Genomic DNA, 22,534 nt, shown 5'->3' with positions numbered 1-22,534 from the left:
TGGTAGTCGGTTTAAGCTTTTGGGTCATTTTTTGGCGGAAAAACAATTTAGGAATGAAGAGGCCATCAAAATTGCCTTCGATGAGTTTATCAAAACCCGAAAATTGGACTTCTACGAAACTGGATTACATGCTCTTGTATCTCAGTGGGAAAAGTGTTTTGAATCGACTAGCACCTATTTTGATTAATTAAATAAATTTTTGCAAGCTTTACAGTCGTATCAAATTTTAGTACCAAATCGACCATTTCATGTGCAACAACCTAATACTATTATTAATTTTATTTGAAGATCTTTTTTGAGAATTGTGGGGTCCTAAGTCCGCATAAACTTAATGCCGGACCAAACCAAATGGGGAGCAACTTACTCTTCCTTTTTTTGGTCCACGGACCCCTCGTTTAGGGCTTAGGACCCAAACTTTAAAAAAATGTCAGGCGATGACGGCTTTATGGTTTCTTAACAGGGCAGAGGTAAATCGTCAGAAGCTGCCTCATTTCTGCCCTGGGAGCAGCGTGACCGAAGCGGCTCGCAGATGGACTCCCCAGGACCCCACATCGCCTGGCATTTAGAGTGACAACCTCCTAATTTTTTCTGAGAATGGGCCCGTTAAATAAATGATCAATTTCGACTCCCCGCACTCCCTAGCTTTCCAAATGTCAAAACTAAGACCGGCTTCGGAAAATACTAATCGAGACCTTTCATTTGATGACATGACATATTTGGTGAAAAAAAAATTACACCCCCCTTTTGCATGTATGGGGGACCTCCCCTTAAATTCGACGTAAAAGGATGTAACTCACTGCATGCGTGAGCGTTCACAGTTCCCACCTTTCTACCAAATTCATTGTCAATCGCTTCAACAGTCTCCGAAAAAAATGTGTGTGACGGACAGACAGACAGCCAGTAAATCGATTTTAAGGTTTTGTTTTACGCAAAACCTTAAAAAGAACTTTTTTGTCATTGAAAATACAATATTATCTCTAGTCGTGTATAGAATCAAAAACTCCTGGGATAATTTGCTACATCTTACTTTTTCTGATGGTAAATAAAATGAAAGTGTCTTAACCGTGGAAAAATGCGACCCTTCGACACTAGAGCCAACTTTTACAAACACTTAAGAAATATTTAGAAGCTCACATGAACAAATCTTAATGAAACAATCCACATTATTCCTGAATATCTTTGTGTATCTAATTTCGAAATTCTTGAACAAGCAAATATTGCGTTGATTTCCAGTCTAGCTTTACAAAAATGGAAGTTAAACAAAATTTCAGAGTATATTTTGCTAAATTAAAATGCAAAATGTTTCTCGTCTGCCATCAACAACCAATTTGCCTACATTAATAATTTCAAATCATTCTTACCGTCACCTTTTTTCTTTCACAAACTAGTGATTTCAGACCTCTATTTACACATTTCATCTCTTCTCTTCTCAAAGCAACCGTCTTTGGTGGAGTCAATTTAAATTATCCTCTCATACATATATATCAAACTTAAATAGAACAGAAAAATTAAACAATTTTATCAGAAGTATACATGAAAAGAAACACAAGTTTACACTTTGTTGATTTAATGTTGCGGGTGCAATACTAGAAAGTAAAGAAAGCAAAGGGAGGGAGTGGCATTATGGAACAAAAATGAACAGAAAAAAAAAGAATCATCACTATGAGTACTAAAAACGAACAATCTCGTGACATTTTTGTGTTTTTTGTCCTTTTGGTTACTTTTTATAACAGCTAGATTAATAGTCTATTATTAAATGTGTTTTTATTTTGTATTATTTCATACTTTTCTTGTAGTCGTTTTTCTTACACTTTACATATTATTGTAATAATAATAAATATCTAAAAAATTATTAGCTATTTAATACATTATATTTTAATAATTATAATTATTTAAAATTGATTAAATTCTTTTATTTGCAGTTACGAATTGATCTTTACTTTCTCTTTTTTTTTCATATTACTTTTGATGGTTTTTTTCCTACTTCATTAAAACAATCTATTACAGTTTGCTGACTACTGCGTATTTTTCTGTTTATCGTTTTGTAATTCATCTTTCAATCGTTTTTATTTATAAAGCATGAGAAGGTAGAAAATTATACAAATATCGCTGCTTCCATTTTGTTTCTTTTTTTAATTTTTTTTTTAATTAATTTAATTTATATCTAAATTATATATAGTTAATTTATATATGGGATGCTGTATGTCTATTTATATGCAATAGTCCATCGATTTACGTGCTATTTCCCCTCATTGATTAGAAGCAACTAAGATTAAAATGTTACAAATCTAAAGAGGATAATTTACCTAATTACATACAAAAATTATCGCGGTATTGTGTTTTATTTGAGTGCAAATACTGTTTTTCTTGCAATGTTCGACTATGAGGTTCTGTAAACAATTTAGAATATTCTATAGTTGGGTGACGAAAAGCATCACCAAAGATATAGTCATAGAAACACACAAACATTTCACTATCCTCTGACAATTCATGCTTAATTCTCCTTTTAATAAGATCTTTGAGTTTAAAGTGATAACCTTGCCCTATATGGATAGCTGGCCATCAAAACGCGCCATAAAATTGCTTAGAAGAAAAACTCAATACTTACGTAACATCCATGGCAATATCTTAAGAATCCGCATAGACTGCGCTCTGAGTAGAGAAAGATATCTTTATCATGTCCCAGGCATCATCCCCAAAAAAACTCAATCAACATTTGATAGTCAACCCCAACTAGCCGAACGTGATAGAAACCAGCTATGAGTAAAATAATCTATTGATGAGAGTATAAATGATTTATAGGTCATATGTGAATAGTATCGTATTTGTACTGGTTTCTTCCATATTGCATTAAAATTCAATTCAGAGTCTTGAAAATCTCCATCTGAAAATTATCTACTTAGGGAAATGGTATACTCACGTAAATCGATCGATTGCTGCGCAATCGAAAGGCATAGGAATGGATAATGTTTCACTCCTTTCATTTCGATTTTTATCATCTTATCCGCTCTTAGAGTTTTATCTTTTGTTTTTTCTATTAACACATTCCTAATTGTAAAATATTCTCAGTAAGTAATCAATTAATTGCATAAATTAATTTGATCTTGTTTTGTCGTTTTCTTTAGCAGTTTCACATAAATACTTTTTTTTATTTTAAATATCTATTTTTTTTTTTGTGGATGTATGGTGGTAATAGTAGTAAAAAAGTGTGTATGTTGTGTATAATATTTTGTAGTTGTTGTTTTGTTTATGCCATTGCATTAATTCTATTATTACTAGAGTTTCATTTTCTTTTTATTACACCGAAGACGCGCTGACATCCTACATTCCGTTCACAAACTATTTGATTGTATCTAGTTTTATGTTGTGGTTACCGTTATCATCATCGTCGTCGCCATCGTCATCGCTATCATGATAATAATATTTATGTTTCGGCTGCTATAGCGAACCTGCTGGAAAACTTGTTGAGCTATTACTGTGCGCAAGACTGATCATTGAACCGGATAAACTTCCCTCTTCATCCGGATAAGTTTCTTTTGAGGCTTCTGCTAAAGCTAGGGCACTGTGGATGAAATCAACACATTCAAAGGAATTAAATTATGTTTGCAAATATGCGTTTAATTTACAGCTATGTTATACGTTTGGGGAAACAGTTGACTGCTTCCTGGGTCAAAAATAAATATACACTTTATCATAATTAATTGAAGCGTCGGCTTCAATATCAGGCATTTATTCCCTTTTCCAGAAAACCATTCCTTTTCATTATAGCAGTTATCTTGCTTAACTAAGATTTGGCGCAAATTGAGACGCGATGACCGATCAGTATGACACGTAAGTGCCACTCAGGTAGTGTAGCTACTAGGGCGGTCCGATAAGTACTCAGCTTTACCATCCGTTGGCGCCACTTGCGAAAGAGAAATTCACTATCGTATAGTACATTCACGTAGACACCCACTGTTAAAACTCCAGCCGAATCGAACTCGTAGTTTTGCTGTGACCGCGTATAGAAGCACGCCTTTCCGCGGAAAAATTTCGAATCATGTTTTTGGAAGGGAAATCAAAGAGCGCTTGGATTCTCTGTACGGTGACTATGTGCCTGTGATGGCGACCGTAAAAAATTAGTTTAACGAGTTGCAACATGGTCGCACGTCGGTTTTTGATGAGCCACGACCAGGTGCCCTCAAAACAGTTACTACAGAAGATAAGGTGACTTAAATCCATCTCGTATTGTCAGACTGCCGATTGAAGGTGCACGAGATAGCTGAGACAATAGGCGCATGGGTCATATCCTGCACGAAATTTTGTGCATGAGAAATCTGCCGGCGCGATGGGTGCCGCGTTTACTCACCCCGGACAACCAAGCCCAATCGTGAAACCACTTCAGAGCAGCGTTTGACACTGCCTAAGTGAAATCTGAAGGAGTTTCTGTATCGTTTCATGACCGTCGAAGAAACATGGGTCCACTGGTACACCAGAGACCAAGGAGCAGTAGAAACAGTGGACTTGATCCAGCAAATGTGTTCCAAAGAAGGTGAAGACTGCCCTATCGCCCGGAAATGTGATGGCCATCATTTGCTAGGATTCGCAACTTGTGATCTGAATTGACAACATGTAGAAGGACAAATGGTTACAGAGCTCCACTACGCCGAATTATTGGGCTGATTCGACGCCAAATTGCAGAAAAATGCCCCATTTGACGATGAAAAAAGTGCTCTTCCACCATGACAACGCATCTGCTGACACCTCCGCCGCTGCCGCGTCCAAATTGGTCGAATATCTAGCCGAACTTTTTGTTTGTTTCTTCCGTATGTTTGAGTGCAGAACTATCCCATTGGTACGTAGCTCGTTATGCATTCAGCATGTCAGACTACTGTTCACTTTAGTGTGATATTGATATTTAGTTGCAGTAAATTTACATGATTAAGTCAACTTTAAGCTAAAGTAACTTTGTTAGTAATAGTATGATGGTGATCAAACTTGGGGATACCATGCTTCATACTAGAATCTATATTACTACAACTCTAGAATAAACTCAAGGGATTTTTACTCTATTATTATTTCCGAGTTATCACAATCTCGGCAGATGCCGTATTTTACCTAATACTAGCACTAAGTGCCAAGCATTTAGGCTCGGACGATCCTACCTACTTAAAAACTAAAGGGGCACTGGTGGTGGTGGCCGATGGTAGGTCAGTGGGAGAATCCGTCGCGTACTCCTTGCAACATCGAGCACGTATGCAGAATGGTGTACTTCTGCATGGTTTGAACCAGACTGTGCGAAAGTCCCAGGACATCAAGGGAAGCCGTGAGGGATTTAGGTACAATACCTGTAGCTGACAATATTATGGGAACGAGACGCCAAATTTCTTTGATTTCCCGAGCCAATGGCTCATAGTTCACCTTCTTCTCCACGTATTTCCGTTCAATGTTGCTATTATGGGGGATAGCAACATCAATAATATACGTGGAGCGACCCGTCTTGTCAACTAACAGTACGTCAGGCTTGTTGTGTGCGGTATGGCGATCAGTCAGAACTTGCCGGTCCCAATACATGCTGTAAGCAAAACTATCAAGTACTGCTTGCGGCTCATATCGGTAAACCGGACATGTCCCCGTGATTAGCCCATGCTTGTATGCAAAATTTTGATGGATAACCTTACATACAGCATTATGCCTGGTGATGTATTGCACCGGTGCCATAACAGTACAGCCAGAAATGAGATGGTCCAACGTCTCTAACGCCGAACCACACATTCTGCACTGGTCGTTCTCCACCCGTTCTTTCATGATGAGCTTTTTATAAGCTCGGGTGGCGACCACGCCATCCTGAATGGCACACATGAACCCCTCCGTCTCAGCAAAGAGCTCCCCAGCACACAGCCATCTGTTCGACAGATGCAAATCGACATATAGCTGCCAAAGACAATTCACGTGTTTACCGTGCATTGCCTTCGACTTCCATTCCTCGATCCGCTCCTGGTCCGACTTCACCCCACTCAGAGGATTGAAAGATCGATCCTTCAAGTTAAGTGGAGTCAGTCCACAGTCTGCCTTACAGACAGCCGCATGCAAGGGGCTCGCCTGCTCTTTACTGTAAAAATAGGCGCGCAGCGAGTCGACTTGGCGATGATGTTGTGCCGCCACGTCAACCACGCCCCTACCTCCGATGTCACGAGGCAGGTTCATCCGCTCCACGGCAGACTTTGGGTGATGCATTCGGAATTTGGACATAGTTGTCCGTATCCGCCGCTGGACGTTTTCCAGGTCGGTCTTCGTCCACGGCAATATTCCGAATGCATAAGCCAGTGAAGGGATAGCGAATACATTCAACGCGCTTATTTTATTCTTCCCCGAGAGATGCGATTTCAGCACCAGCTTTACACGTCGCAGGAATTCGGACAGCAGAGCTTCCTTCAGATCACCAACTCGAGCATGGGTTCCTTGCAGAATTCTGGTGTCTATTATTCGTAACAGACTTCTAACAGACTTCTGAGATGGCTGTCAGTACCAGCATACAGCTTGATGTCATCTAGGTACATCAAGTGTGTCAGTTCGCACTTAGCACGTAGGCCATATTTTATTGCAAAACCATGCCCTCTAGCATCATTCAGTAGCCATGAAAGGGGGTTCAGTGCCATACAAAACCAAAGAGGACTCAATGAATCCCCCTGGAAGATGCCCCTCCGTATACGGATGGGCTCTGAGGTATTAGCACCCTCAGATGTACGCACCAATAAGGTGGTATGCCACCCTTCCATGACTGTCGCCAAAAACTTTATTAGTTTCGGATCAATGCGATACAGATGTAGGATGTCGATTAGCCAGGTATGCGGAACGCTATCAAAAGCCTTGGCATAATCGATATAGCAACTGAAGAGGTTTCTTTGACCTCTAGTTGCTTGTCCTACAACTACCGAGTGGATAATGAGTTGCTCTTTGCAACCCCTTGACCCAACTCGGCAATCCTTCTGCTCCTCGGACAGAATGTTGTTGGTCTCGAGGTGCGCATTGATCCTTCCACTAATAATGGACGTGATGCATTTATAGGGGGTTGGTAAGCAAGTGATCGGTCTTGTGTCTGCGGGGTCCTGCACAGTGTCCTTCTTAGGGATAAGGTAGGTAATCCCCGCAGTGAGGAAAGGTGGAAATTCCTCCGGCCGACTCATGACCTCATTTATACTGCGTGCCAACCGACTGTGTACGCTGGTAAATTTCTTATACCAGAAATTCTGCACCCGATCCAGACCTGGGCCCCTCCAGTTCTTCGAGATGTTTATGGCTCGTCGAACTTCCTCTTCGGTAACATCCGCGAAATTCATGCCAGGTGTATTGGCATGGCAGGTGCCTTCGGCGGTGATCCACTCAGCATGCTGGGCAGGTAACCCCCAAAGTCCACCCCAATACTCTTTCGCTTCCGTCACCGAGAACTGTATTGTCTGGGCGCTCTGTTGGGATTCGTTGGGAGATCTGAAAAAGCTCCGCTGGTTCCTCGCGTATATTGCATTCTGGACACGTCTGGAATAACTTTCGCCATACCGTCGTAACCGACTGCATATGACAGAAAGTTTCTGTTTTAGTGTGTCCAGAATTTCAATTACGGGTCTCACAGGGGATGGCATAGTTCCGATAAGCCCTCTGCACTTTATTTCTCACCCGTCGGCTGGCATTGCCAGTGCTGATCTGAATCAGTCTAGCAATGTCCTGCCTTAGTGAGTCCCGCCGACGTTCCAGACGAATTTTCCATGGTGGATTTCTTTTGTCATTCAAACCAATAACGCGAAAGCGAATCTTCTGACCGTGCAATCTGATAGCCGCAACTGCACCACAATACACAAGTGATTGTAGTTGCAGCAGCGACATATCAGCACACAGTCGAGATGCAATCTCATCATTGATTTGAGATAGAATTCCCGGAGTTGCTGGAGATGCATAGAGCCTGGGAATACCTGGTCTATACAAAGGATCCATATCCGAGAATTCTATACACGCTCTTTGGAATTCGTCCCGAACCTCAGCTGGACGGTGAAGAAGAGTGCTTCGGCGAGTACTGAACCTGTTGCCTGCAGTGCGGCGTGGTGTTGTTGATGCCGCCGCCTCTGCCCCCATCGACTCTCGGTCACCAGTTTCCCTGATGACTTCAAGTCGAACACGTTCCCTGATGGTGGCCGGGATTGTGTCACTGCGAGTAATAAAGCGGTACTGGTCTGCGACTCGCTGCACAATCACGTGCGCGAATTGCGGGAAACGCTCGACGAATCTCTGGTGCAACAAGGGGCGGTAAGATGTTGTACCTGCCACCGCCGTTATTTCGTAGTAGGAGCGGATGATGAAGAGGTTCATTTCTTCAGTCCATTTCATCCGCTTCCTACGCGAACCTGCTGAAATGGTCGCCACAGATTGTGGCGAAACAGCTGCAGCAGGCGGAGCTGTGCTCCTGGTCGTCGTGGCGCCTAGACGTCGAACCGCCCCACGACTAGCGGTTTCGACGCCGTGCTGTCCATTACGAGAGCCCGACCCAGTCACCAAGTCAGACGACTCCCGCCGGTTATCCGTACCGGACCTCAAATTTCTCCTTCTTCTCATTTTTGGTGGTGCATTTTATCCCTAGCTGCCAGGTGTTGAGATTGTTATTATTATTAACTTAATTTGAGTAGATATCGATATGGAGAGTATTTTGAAGCCGCGACACCGTATGGAGGGGTTTTTATGTTTTTTTTTTTTAGATTTTTTTAGATTTTTCGTTTGGGTAGTTTCTGAGGATGGGTCCGCTGAGAAAATTATCACTTTCGACCCCTCTTACTCCCCGCCTTTCCAAAAAAGTCAAAACCAAGACCGACATCGAATAGTTCTAATCAAGACCTTTCATTTGATACCCAATATGACTATATTCAGTGAACAAAAATTTTCAGTTTTGCGAATGAATTAGCCATCATCATCATCATCATCAACGGCGCAACAACCGGTATCCGGTCTAGGCCTGCCTTAATAAGGAACTCCAGACATCCCGGTTTTGCGCCGAGGTCCACCAATTCGATATCCCTAAAAGCTGTCTGGCGTCCTGGCCCACGCCATCGCTCCATCTTAGGCAGGGTCTGCCTCGTCTTCTTTTTCTACCATAGATATTGCCCTTATAGACTTTCCGGGTGGGATCATCCTCATCCATACGGATTAAGTGACCCGCCCACCGTAACCTATTGAGCCGGATTTTATCCACAACCGGACGGTCATGGTATCGCTCATAGATTTCGTCATTGTGTAGGCTACGGAATCGTCCATCCTCATGTAGGGGGCCAAAAATTCTTCGGAGGATTCTTCTCTCGAACGCGGCCAAGAGTTCGCAATTTTTCTTGCTAAGAACCCAAGTTTCCGAGGAATACATGAGGACTGGCAAGATCATAGTCTTGTACAGTAAGAGCTTTGACCCTATGGTGAGACGTTTCGAGCGGAACAGTCTTTGTAAGCTGAAATAGGCTCTGTTGGCTGACAACAACCGTGCGCGAATTTCATCATCGTAGTTGTTATCGGTTGTGATTTTCGACCCTAGATAGGAGAAATTGTCAACGGTCTCAAAGTTGTATTCTCCTATCCTTATTCTTCTTCGTGTTTGTGTTTGACCAGTGCGGTTTGATGTTGTTGGTTGATTCGTCTTCGGTGCTGACGTTGCCACCATATATTTTGTCTTGCCTTCATTGATGTGCAGCCCAAGATCTCGCGCCGCCTGCTCGATCTGGATGAAGGCAGTTTGTACGTCTCGGGTGGTTCTTCCCATGATGTCGATATCGTCAGCATAGGCTAGTAGTTGGGTGGACTTGAAGAGGATCGTACCTCTTGCATTCACCTCAGCATCACGGATCACTTTCTCGAGGGCCAGGTTAAAGAGGACGCATGATAGCGCATCCCCTTGTCGTAGACCGTTGTTGATGTCGAATGGTCTTGAGAGTGATCCTGCTGCTTTTATCTGGCCTCGCACATTGGTCAGGGTCAGCCTAGTCAGTCTTATTAATTTCGTCGGGATACCGAATTCTCTCATGGCCGTGTACAGTTTTACCCTGGCTATGCTATCATAGGCGGCTTTAAAGTCGATGAACAGATGGTGCAACTGTTGTCCATATTCCAACAGTTTTTCCATCGCCTGCCGCAGAGAGAAAATCTGATCTGTCGCTGCTTTGCCTGGAGTGAAGCCTGTTTGGTATGGGCCAATGATGTTCTGGGCGTATGGGGCTATCCGGCCTAGCAAGATAGTGGAGAATATCTTATAGATGGTACTCAGCAACGTGATACCTCTATAATTGCTGCACTGTGTGATATCTCCCTTTTTATGTATGAGACAGATAATGCCTCGTTGCCAATCGTCAGGCATTGATTCGCTGTCCCATACCTTGAGCACAAGTTGATGAACCACTTGGTGTAACTGGTCGCCTCCATATTTAACCAATTCGGCTGTAATTCCATCGGCTCCTGGCGACTTATGATTTTTTAGCCGATGAATTGCACGGACTGTTTCTCCTAAACTTGGTGGTGGCAGTATTTGTCCGTCGTCTTCAGTTGACGGGACCTCCAACTCGCCGATGTTCTGGTTGTTCAGTAGCTCATCAAAGTACTCAACCCATCGCTCCAATATGACCATTCTGTCGGAAATCAGATTTCCCTCTTTGTCTCGGCAGGATGAGCATCGAGGTGTATAAGGCTTCATCCTGCTGACTTGTTGGTAAAACTTCCGCGCCTGGTGCGGTTGCTCCCTGTACTTTTCTAGTTCACAGACTTGTTGGTTCTCCCAGGCTTCCTTTTTCCGTCTGTGAAGTCGCTTCTCCGCTCGACGGAGTTCGTGATAAGTCTCTGCGCGTGCCCGCGTTCTTTGAGAATGCAACATTACTCGGTATGCGGCATTCTTCCGTTCCGTTGCTAGCTTACATTCATCGTCAAACCAGCCGTTCCGACTCCATTTACGGCTGGGGCCAAGTATATTTGTGGCCGTATCCATGATAACGTTCTTCAGGTGGTTGTGAAGATCATTTGTTGATGCTTCATCTCCAGGTCCTCTGTTGACTGCAGTTATTGCGGCATCCATTTCCCTCTTATAGGTGTCGCGGAGGGTTGTGTTGTGGATGGCTTCAGTGTTCACTCTCACCTGATTGTCAGAGGGGATTCTAGGTGGTATTGTTATTCGAGCTCGGAGCACCATGCCAACGAGAAAGTGGTCCGAGTCTATATTGGCCCCCCTATATGTTCTGACATTCATCAAGACTGAGAGGTGGCGGCGTTCGATCAACACGTGGTCAATTTGGTTGAAAGTGGTCCCATCTGGAGAGGCCCACGTATGTTTGTGGACCGCTTTCCGCGCAAACCAGGTACTTCCAACAACCATTTCGTGTGACCCTGCTAATTGAATAGTCCGCAGTCCGTTATCATTTGTGTTTTCGTGTAAGCTATGGGAGCCAACGTATCGCCTGAATACGGGCTCCTTCCCTACTTGGCTGTTAAAATCCCCAAGTATGATTTTGATATCATATCTGGGACAGGCTTCGAGGGTTCGTTCTACTGCCTCGTAGAAGGTATCCTTCTCCGACTCTGCAGTCTCCTCTGTAGGGGCGTGAACGTTTATGAGGCTTATATTTCTAAACTTGCCTCGCAAGCGCAGAGTGCATAGCCGTTCGCTTATGTTTTCAAAGCCGATAACAGCAGGTTTCATTTTTTGGCTGACTAAGAAACCTACTCCGAGCACATGGTTTACTGGATGACCGCTATAATATATGGTGTAGTGGCTCTTCTCCAGGAAACCGGTCCCTGTCCATCGCATCTCTTGCAACGCTGTTATATCAGCCCTATATTGGGACAGGGTATCGGCTAGCTGCTGGTCAGCTTCATCTCTGTACAGGGAGCGCACGTTCCATGAGAAAATGCGCAAATCTTTATTCCGTGTTCGTTGCCGGGTCCGTCGTTTTAAAATCCGTCCTGTCCGAGGCTCCTGTTGTGGCTTCGTAACGAGTTGTTTTCCGTGTAGGGTTGTCAGCCCTACCCAACCCCCAACCTGGAGGAATTAGCCATGATTGTCATAATTAAGGCCTTAAAGGTTGTTCTACGTGACGGAGACAGTGAAGACCTGAAACTGAGTGATAAGCAAACAGGGGCGTGCTGTAAAAGCCATTGAAGATATGATCATCTCCAAGCCGGCTATCAAACGCAATGAACTGCTGATTGACGCCAAGCTGAGTTGCAGGAAGCACCGAGACTACGATTGCCAAAACGGAGCAAAATTAAAATTCTCGGCTTACACCTAAATGTATAATTTGCGAGTGTTTCATGTAACTAAAATGACAACATATCATAAATTGCGGCATTTTCGAAATGTCACATCAAGCAACACTGCATTCTCCACTGCCGGTACAATTGTTCTATGGAAATACAGGCAAATTTACGTTTCCAAACCCTTTGTTGAATGCTCATGCGATCCAATTAACCTGAAAGGAAATTTAAGAGAAAGAGGTAAAAACTAGAATTTTTCCTCGCTCGATCTCGACATCATGTAGTAATCAAACCACTTCCTTTTGTTTCGCGATCTCGAGTATCGAGTATCTTCTTGAAATCGTCATCTAAGGAACCCCAATGGAGAATGTTGCACCTCAGAAACTCTTCCATATAGACGTTATTTATTAATAATTCTCTAATAGTAATAATAATCGTTGGCGCCACAATCCAGTCCAATCTGAGCCTTGATGAGTGTTAGAGCACTTAATTCAGACCGTAACAGTACCCGCTGTAGGAAACAAAACATTCGCTCGTCGGTGATTACCCTGATTTGACTCAGGCACTCACTCACACCTGAGACAACTGGTATCCGACATCTAGTCATGATACGAATCTCATTGCCACCAGTAAAATTTGAACAGCGTCCTTTTGTACGACAGCCTAGCTCTCTAACCACTGAATCATCCAGAAATAGTTAGTTTTTACTTAATGCGGGCCGCAGTTACTAGTGAAAATTGTGGCATGAGCACAAACCTTCGCAATTCACTGACCTTTTCAAGCTGCATCACGTCACCGCTGTTGTATTCATTTCCTTGTTTCACAAAAGGTCAGAGTGAGTCAGGTCACGTCACCTTACCAAGTTGTGAGTCAACTTGATAGGCTGAAGTCATACTCTAAAGCCGGACGCAAGTTGTGTGAATTTTTGTGAAACAAGAAAATGAATACAACAGCGAATGTTCGCACGCAGGGTCACGTGACGCAACTTGAGAGCGCAATTATTCCTTCCCAATTTAGTCATGGTAAATTTAGAGGACCTCGGGATGTTGTATGAACTCTGCCTATTTTTTGTTCTCTTGAAAGTCAGATCATATTGATGACCTTTTCCGCTAGGACCCTCGTCCTTTAGGTTATAATTGATAGATTAACAGATAATACACTAGGATTTAATCGACCTGCACGTTAAATGCGGTCTCAATTTAAGTTTTCCAAACTTCATCACAACTGGAAACCCAATTTGCTTTTAATGATCTCATCTGATTCTTGTTGCGCATTAACGTGAAAACATATGGGCAATCGCCCTATGAAAAAATCAACCATAGTGTGTTATTTCCAAGGATTCAATACCAGAATTCCCGCTATCCAGGTAAAAAACACCATATGCTCTTGATTTTTCTTTTTTGAAATTGAAAGCGCTTTGGAAGGAAGTAAAAATGGTTGCATCTGTTTCCATTATTTTCAATACTGGCAATTCCATTTCGAATATTTTTTTCTTAACTTCTTTCTTGCAAATATTTTAGTTCTAGATCAAATAGAGCCTGATGAAGTATCTACACTTAAAAAAATTGAAGAATATTAAAGTTACCTGAATCCCATCCTGGCCGACTCTTCATCGAAAGCTTCTAGCTCTTTTTCATGCTTCTCATGCATGCACCGTATTCGTTCGGCCCGCTCATTGTTGAACTGCTGTAACTCAGCCTCCATCTGATGCAAAATTGAATCATTTGCCATAACATGTAAACTATATTTTCAAATGAATATTACCTTGCTCTCAAGTAACGCTCTCCTTACGCTAACTCGATCCTCTAATTCCTTACGTTCTCTATCACGCTGCGCTTGCGCTTGCATTTTATTTTTGCTCTGATAAGCCATCAGAATGTCAAGCTCATATTGCAACAAGTCTTTCAAACGTTGGCACTCAACTTCTTGACTTTCGTCTAATCGAAGACTCTGTTTCTGTAGCATATCAGCAATACTTTGTTCATACTAGAGAGAAATAAAAGGTAAAGATTTAATGTTTTTGTTCATCTTAATTTCGAAAAACATACCTGATCACCTAACAGTGTCAATTTACGGTGTTTCTCCTCCTTCAATTGTTTTATCACAGCTTTCTGTTGCTCCTTCGGTGTACTTTGCAATATTTGCGCTTTCAATGCCTTATATTGTCGAGTTTGGATTTTACATGTCTCACGGAATTGTTTACGTATTTGCAATTCCTTTTGCTAAATTTCGTGATGAATTTTAAGAAAATATAGGAATTCTGTGCATTGGGTAAAGAAAAATATTGCAGCGTTACCTTCAAGCTCTTTGGCTGCTGTCTTAATTCAAGGGCATGCTTCCTGAGCAACTCTTTCTCAGCCCTTACCATATAATCTCTTTGATTCTGCAACTCGGTGTTATGTTGTTTTAATATCTAGCGCGGAAACATACATTAGCAAATGCATACACGGGAACCACGGCACAAATGTCAATACAAAATCAAAATCTTCTTCTCACCTGTTCTTCCCTTAAGTTATGTACACTTTTCTGCTGCCTATACTCTAATTCTTGAGTCTTTTCGTGATGTTTCAGGAGCATTCCATGTGCGAGTTCCAACTGCTGTTGCTTCTTACTCAATTCCTGTAACCATAAATCCCAATAACACCTCACTATTTTAGTATAAAAAAAAAACTTACATCTCTCAGCAGTTGATTCTCCAACTCATGCAACATTATCATTCTTTTCCTCTTGAACTTTCTCATTTCCAAATCGATATACTGTTTCTGCACCCGAAGCAAACGTTGCTCTTCTTGCGCCTCGGCCTGCTTCAAGTTATCCTTCTGCGATTGCAACGTTAAATCACGTTGCCGTTTTGGTGTCGATTCATCCATGGATAATTCACGTTTCCAACGCTCTTTGTTGGCTTTGTATTCCTTCTTGCGATTCATATCGAATGCCTTCCTATCACCTTCTTGTTTCAAGGAAATCTCCTTGAACAGTTTCTTCTCGGCTGCATTATTCTGCTTAACACGACGTTCTAACTCTTGTTGGTGTTTAGCCTGCCAGATAAATCGAATGGTTGCATTCGTTCAACATATTACCAATTGCTTGATTTCACACTTACATTAAGCTTTTCCAATTCCCTGGTGAAATTATGCAAAAGCATATCATATTCCTTATCCAGTGCTGCCTTATGGCCTTCCATTTCTACTTTACATTTTTCTTCTAGTTTAAGGAGCGCCGCTTGATGCTCGCGTCGCATTCGCTTGTAACCAGACATTTGTTCATGCATTTCTTCCTGTAAATTGATGGAATAAGTTTTGTGAATTTTACGAAATATTAGATTCAAGCGAGGAAGAGTATGATAGATAATTGCATTGCAAAACTAAGTGCCCAAAATGATGAATTGTGTATGCGAAATATCTATAAAGCTAGTAATACTGCACAGCACAAAGTCACATAATACGCAGCGCCGAAATAGGGATTTTTTGAAGAATCTATCAAGGTTGAAATACGAATTTTTTCGTGAAAGTAGAGCCAGAGTGTCAATGATTCTTGTTTCCGATGAAACCAATTGATAACAAGATACTTCTTCATGCCGAAATTAAAGAATGGGTGAAACAAACTAGTTTTAGTTATTGGAGGTCTTGATACGACTTGAATTCTAACGTTATAAAAGAGGAATTAAGTTTGGAGATAAACTCAATTTAATTCTAATTCTACAGAGAGAGGAAATCTTTCAAGAATTTAGTAAGGATTATTTCATTTGTTGCTCTAATGGCACCGCTCCTTATGACTGCACGGTTCAATTTCTTCTTTGTCATCTGAAAACTCAATGTTGCATGTAGGAACAAATCATTGTAGGGAGACGATATCAAGCAAGTCAGAAGGCGGAAATAGCATCAGATAAGCCATACAATAGAAAAGGATGCAGTTCTGCTTCTGACTATGCTAGAATAAGGAACCTACGAGGGGATAAACTGATCGTCCTAGTTCTACATGTAGCAGAATGGCTGAGGAACAATATTAAATTCTTGTGAAACACCAAACCCTTCTCATAAACCACAATAATTAGCATCAACAATAGACAATTAAATTAGCCACCACCAGCTCCAACATCCTGTTACAATGTGGTCGCTTTATTTAAGTTTGACTTTCATCGTGTTATCATCATCATCATCAACGGCGCAACAACCGGTATCCGGTCTAGGCCTGCCTTAATAAGGAACTCCAGACATCCCGGTTTTGCGCCGAGGTCCACCAATTCGATATCCCTAAAAGCTGTCTGGCGTCCTGACCCACGCCATCGCTCCATCTTAGGTAGGGTCTGCCTCGTCTTCTTTTTCTACCATAGATATTGCCCTTATAGACTTTCCGGGTGGGATCATCTTCATCTATACGGATTAAGTGACCCGCCCACCGTAACCTATTGAGCCGGATTTTATCCACAACCGGACGGTCATGGTATCGCTCATAGATTTCGTCATTGTGCAGGCTACGGAATCGTCCATCCTCATGTAGGGGGCCAAAAATTCTTCGGAGGATTCTTCTCTCGAACGCGGCCAAGAGTTCGCAATTTTTCTTGCTAAGAACCCAAGTTTCCGAGGAATACATGAGGACTGACAAGATCATAGTCTTGTACAATAAAAGCTTTGACTCTATGGTGAGACGTTTCGAGCGGAACAGTCTTTGTAAGCTGAAATAGGCTCTGTTGGCTTACAACAACCGTGCGCGGATTTCATCATCGTAGTTGTTATCGGTTGTGATTTTCGACCCTAGATAGGAGAAATTGTCAACGGTCTCAAAGTTGTATTCTCCTATCCTTATTCTTCTTCGTGTTTGTGTTTGACCAGTGCGGTTTGATGTTGTTCGTTGATTCGTCTTCGGTGCTGACTTTGCCACCATATATTTTGTCTTCCCTTCATTGATGTGCAGCCCAACATCTCGCGCCGCCTGCTCGATCTGGATGAAGGCAGTTTGTACGTCTCGGGTGGTTCTTCCCATGATGTCGATATCGTCAGCATAGGCCAGTAGTTGGGTGGACTTGAAGAGGATCGTACCTCTTGCATTCACCTCAGCATCACGGATCACCTTCTCGAGGGCCAGGTTAAAGAGGACGCATGATAGCGCATCCCCTTGTCGTAGACCGTTGTTGATGTCGAATGGTCTTGAGAGTGATCCTGCTGCTTTTATCTGGCCTCGGACATTGGTCAGGGTCAGCCTAGTCAGTCTTATTACTTTCGTCGGGATACCGAATTCTCTCATGGCCGTGTACAGTTTTACCCTGGCTATGCTATCATAGGCGGCTTTAAAGTCGATGAACAGATGGTGCAACTGTTGTCCATATTCCAACAGTTTTTCCATCGCCTGCCGCAGAGAGAAAATCTGATCTGTTGCTGATTTGCCTGGAGTGAAGCCTCTTTGGTATGGGCCAATGATGTTCTGGGCGTATGGGGCTATCCGGCCTAGCAAGATAGTGGAGAATATCTTATAGATGGTACTCAGCGACGTGATACCTCTATAATTGCTGCACTCTGTGATATCTCCCTTTTTATGTATGAGACAGATTATGCCTCTTTGCCAATCGTCAGGCATTGATTCGCTGTCCCATACCTTGAGCACAAGTTGATGAACCACTTGGTGTAACTGGTCGCCTCCATATTTAACCAATTCGGCTGTAATTCCATCGGCTCCTGGCAACTTATGATTTTTTAGCCGATGAATTGCACGGACTGTTTCTCCTAAACTTGGTGGTGGCAGTATTTGTCCGTCGTCTTCAGTTGGCAGGACCTCCAACTCGCCGATGTTCTGGTTGTTCAGTAGCTCATCAAAGTACTCAACCCATCGCTCTAATATGCCGATTCTGTCGGAAATCGGATTTCCCTCTTTGTCTCGGCAGGATGAGCATCGAGGTGTATAAGGCTTCATCCTGCTGACTTGTTGGTAAAACTTGCGCGCCTGGTGCGGTTGCTCCCTGTACTTTTCTAGTTCACAGACTTGTTGGTTCTCCCAGGCTTACTTTTTCCGTCTGTGAAGTCGCTTCTCCGCTCGACGGAGTTCGTGATAAGTCTCTGCGCGTGCCCGCGTTCGTGTTATGTTCTTCCTAAATTTTGTGAATATGTGACATGAAATGTTGCCATTTGGAAGTAAAATTAGCGCTATTCCAGTCCGTTCTGTAGAGATAAGAGAATTGGAACCGATTTAACAAAAGGAAAACCATGGTTAGGGCAGCAATCAAAGACCAGTATATTCGGAGGGAATGAAAAGAAAACCTTACCTTTCTGGAACACAATAGCAATAACAGGAAATATATTGCTCTTAGGAAATGCGGGGTTACGGTAAGTGCCTACAAATATCACTACCTGAATACAACTTTTACCGTGTGAAGAATCGACACGATAACTTATTTACTTCATGAACGTTAGACAGTTCATACCATGGAAACCGAGTGATTTTGAAATGGTTATAACTCAGTAAATACAAAACGAAGAACTTTAAAGAATGGTTTTGCGAAGCAAACGAAATTAACAATCCACCTCCCCCTTGATGGGGCTACTAATAATTAAAATTCTCAAGCGTTGCGTAAAAATCCGCGACAACTCCACAAGAAACCATTGGAAAGCTCCAAAATTGAAGCAACTTACTTTTTTACCAAAACGGGACTACAATAGACGTATTATCGATATGATCATGACTCATGAATGTTTCTTATCCACAATCTGTTTCTCTGTATTCTCTCATCCAGTTTTTGTAATGTTTCATGACTCACTCAGTCCCCAAACTTCTCTTCATGTAATTTTTTTATGAGAGAGCCTCAAATCTAGGACAAAACAAGCACTACAATTTAGGCAACCCGAGGGGAACCAACATTATCTTTCATACTAGTGTTATGTCGTATGTAAAAACCAAATTTCAGATAACAACGCGCACTACCCAAATGAGAACAGTAAACATAGGAGAATACAGAGATTGTTGATATCTCAACAGCTATGGCAATGAAATCCGCACACGGTTGTTGACTGCCAACAGAGCCTATTTCAGCTTACAAAAACGCCTCACCATAGGGTCAAAGCTGTTATTGTACAAGACATCGATCGTGCCAGTCCTCATTTATTCCCCGGAGACCTGGGTTCCTAGCAAGAAAAATTGCTAACTCTTGGCCGCGTTCAAGAGAAGAATCTTCCGAAGAATTTTTGGGGCCACTACATGAAGATGGACGATTTCCTAGTTTACATAGCAAAGAAATTTATGAGCAATACAACGACCGTCTGGTTGTGCACAAAGTCCGGCTCAATAGGTTGCAATGAGCGGGCGACTTAATCCGTATGGATAAAATGATCCAGCACGGAAGGTCCATAAAGGCAATATCTTCAGTAGGAAAAGAATACGTGGCAGGCCCCGCCTGGGATGGAGCGATGGCGTAGACCAGGACACTAGACAGCTTTCAGGGATATCGAATTGGTGGCCTTTGGCGCAAAACCGGGATGTCTGGAGTTATTTATTAAGGCAGGCCTAGCCCGGCTTCCGGCTATTGCACCATTAATGATGAAGGTTTTGAAGATATACACCTACCGACAAAAAATTTTGCGCAGCTCTTATAAATCCGTTTTTCCGGGTTCTTGCCTTTATTAATGTCAAGGATTTGAATAATTGGGCTGCGTTCGAGTGAGTGTTGAATAAGTTTTTCGAAAATTTAAGACATTGTAATGAACCGGAAAGGAAAATTAAATACAGAAGAAAATGTAAGAATCCTAGTTTGTAAGGAATAATCTTTACCTATGCGGGGGAGACCTCGCAAATTAGGGAGAAATGAGTCGACTGTGCAATAATTCCTTAAACTTTATGAACAGATGGCAATTTTGAAGCAGGAAAGCGGAAGCCGGAGAGAATAAAGCAGGCAAAATAGCGAAATTAGTCGGATCATCTCCGAAATAAATTTAAAATGGATCCAGAAATTAAAACCTAGCTAGAAGTGGAAGTTGGTAGTGTGCCCCTCTAAAATGGAGGCAATTCTCGTCACAAAAAAGTGGAAAATTCTATTTTCGATACCTCCTGGACATTTACCCATTCTTCTTCTTCAACCGTGCCGGCTCGTTTTGAGCGGTTGTGCCATTTTGGATGGATGGAGTCGACAGGCTCCCAAGCCATCGTTGTTTCGGTCAGCCTTTTGGATCACAAAGAACACCAGTTGTGGCACGTGACTTCTTCCAAGTTGCATTGATGCGTGAAGAACAACAGTAGGCTGGCAAAACTATGGCATTAGTATATTGGAATGCGCATGGTATAATATTCATCGACTGAGAAGGGAAACCCCATCAACAGCGACTATTACATAGCGGATGCATGAAATCGCGGAAAATGGCCCCATTTGAAGAAAAAGAAAGTGCTGTTTCATCAGAATAATACATCGTGTCTCAAGTCAATGAAAACAATGGCAAAATTGCATGAATTTGGCTTTGAATTGCTTCCACATCTACTGAATTCTCCAAATGTGGTCCCCAACGACTTTTTTCTGTTCTCTGACCTCAAGAGAATGCTCGCTAGAAAGAAATTTGGCTCCAATGGAAAGGTTTTCTGTTATGAGCTTATCACTTGCATAGCGTTAGGGGTGATAATAGTGAAAATGAAGCACAATCTGACTGTATGGATACCCTATATTCCACCAAGAAGTGAACAGGAAACAGGTTAAATTAATCGCCGAAACTGAAACTTATTTTGAGGCTAAAGACAAATTGTACTATAAAAATTGTATGATCGCTATAATCATTGTATCCCCCTTGAAGGCCACTATATTTCTTTTATATGTTAGCCTACGAACTTTTGAGTCCAACCGCTGAATTCAATATGGGTAAGTTTCTACAATCTGACTATCCCTCAATTGTATGACTTATAGTGCACAATCAAGTCAACCACTCTCTGTGGCACTTAGTGTGAGTAACAACCGTACATATCTCGGCCATATATACATATGTTGGCGCAGTGTGAATTTCGTCGCAGATTTCCTGGCCGTCCGGCACCAACTGGACAAATACTGCGCCTTGAAAAGACTGGGACAACACGAGATATTCCCAAGACTGACCGCCCCCGAAGCAATGAAAATATCGCTGCTTTTGCCCAAGATGTCGAAGGGAAGCCCGGAACATCGATCAGACGACGTGCCACGCAATTGGGCATTAGCAGGCGATCCCTACGCAGAATTTTTATGGATGATTAGAATATGTTCCCCTACAAAGTGTAGACGGTGCATCAGCTGTTAGGTGTTCACCGCTAAACGCATCTTACCTACGTAACGTGAATAAACAAATAATCGTTTCTGGGACACCAAAAATCCGTGTATCACTCACGAAAAGCCATTTCATCCGCTCAAAGTTACTGTGTGGTGTACTGTTTACGCTGGAGGAGCCGTTGGGCTATTTTTTTAGAACGCCGGGGACGAAACGACGACTTTGGATGGCGCGCGCTACAAAGCCATGATTACCGCATTTTTTTTTTCCTCAATTCGATGAATTGGGACTGGAGAACATGTGGCTCCAACAGGACGATGCAACGGCGCACACTGCGAGCCGCAACCGATAATCTGAAGGAAGCATTTCCGGGTGGCTTAATCTCTCGTTTTGGTGATTTGTACTGGCCGGAAGGATCACCAGATTTAACCGATCCAGACTTCTTTTCTTCAGGTTTGTTGGAGCCACCGGTTTACGTCAACAAGACTCAGACTTATTATCATTATTAAGACTCAAACTCCTGAAGCCCTTAAGGACAATATTCACCAGGAATGCGAGAACCTGTCGTAGTTCTGGTAAGAATGATGGAAAATGCCATAAAACGGGGCGGTATGGTCATCAATTCTGTCTGTTGGCCGATATCATTTTCTCGACTTGACGGAATAAATTCTAATGAATTAAACAAATTTTACAATCTTTACATCGTCGAAATCGACAAAACGTTTTGGCCTTGAATTATTTTACTCTAAGGAAGAAAAGTAGGCGAGGGAGTTTAATCTCATGAGTAGTTCGTGTGGGTCACTGAAAACCGGGAGTTGTATGGACCTTTTAGAAACCGTTAAATGAAATTGTTGCTTCACTGTCTGCTGATTTTTTTCGAAATTATCTTCCGACCCAGATAGTATCTTATAGCAATTTTGTGTGATTGGGCTTGGTGTGTCTTGTGTCTTCCCTCAACTGGATGCCTTTATGTACAGAGGTTAAATGGAACTGCATCCATTGAAACGAGGACAATACCTGAGGGTCCTGATGGAAATCTTCCCTATTCCATTAATTTTTCTTCAAAGAGTAGAACCACGAGCTGCGTC

The 22,534-nt window shown here is 42.4% G+C and overlaps 1 protein-coding gene across 7 annotated transcripts in view; it reads right to left on the bottom strand.

Moving 5' to 3' along the window:
* Positions 1–1,550: 1,550 nt before the first annotated feature.
* LOC119653857 (serine/threonine-protein kinase Tao) overlaps positions 1,551–22,534 on the bottom strand; it is a 39,511-nt gene continuing 18,527 nt past the window's right edge. For 6 of the 7 annotated variants that reach the window (XM_038058910.1, XM_038058908.1, XM_038058913.1 and 3 more), the window contains 8 exons: positions 15,347–15,520; positions 14,919–15,281; positions 14,740–14,862; positions 14,540–14,656; positions 14,292–14,465; positions 14,008–14,229; positions 13,829–13,947; positions 3,439–3,562 (listed from right to left, as the gene is read on the bottom strand). In XM_038058910.1, the coding sequence (XP_037914838.1) occupies positions 3,439–3,562; positions 13,829–13,947; positions 14,008–14,229; positions 14,292–14,465; positions 14,540–14,656; positions 14,740–14,862; positions 14,919–15,281; positions 15,347–15,520 (1,416 nt within the window). Of the gene's footprint in view, positions 3,563–13,828; positions 13,948–14,007; positions 14,230–14,291; positions 14,466–14,539; positions 14,657–14,739; positions 14,863–14,918; positions 15,282–15,346; positions 15,521–22,534 lie in introns of all 7 variants that reach the window. The other variant, XM_038058909.1, reaches the window with a different exon arrangement.

The sequence above is a fragment of the Hermetia illucens genome, chromosome 4 (genome assembly GCF_905115235.1).
Source record: "Hermetia illucens chromosome 4, iHerIll2.2.curated.20191125, whole genome shotgun sequence".
NCBI classification, from domain to species: Eukaryota; Metazoa; Arthropoda; class Insecta; order Diptera; family Stratiomyidae; genus Hermetia; species Hermetia illucens.
The sequence above is the reverse complement of the archived record's forward strand: the minus strand, read 5'-3'. Positions and strand labels throughout refer to the sequence as shown.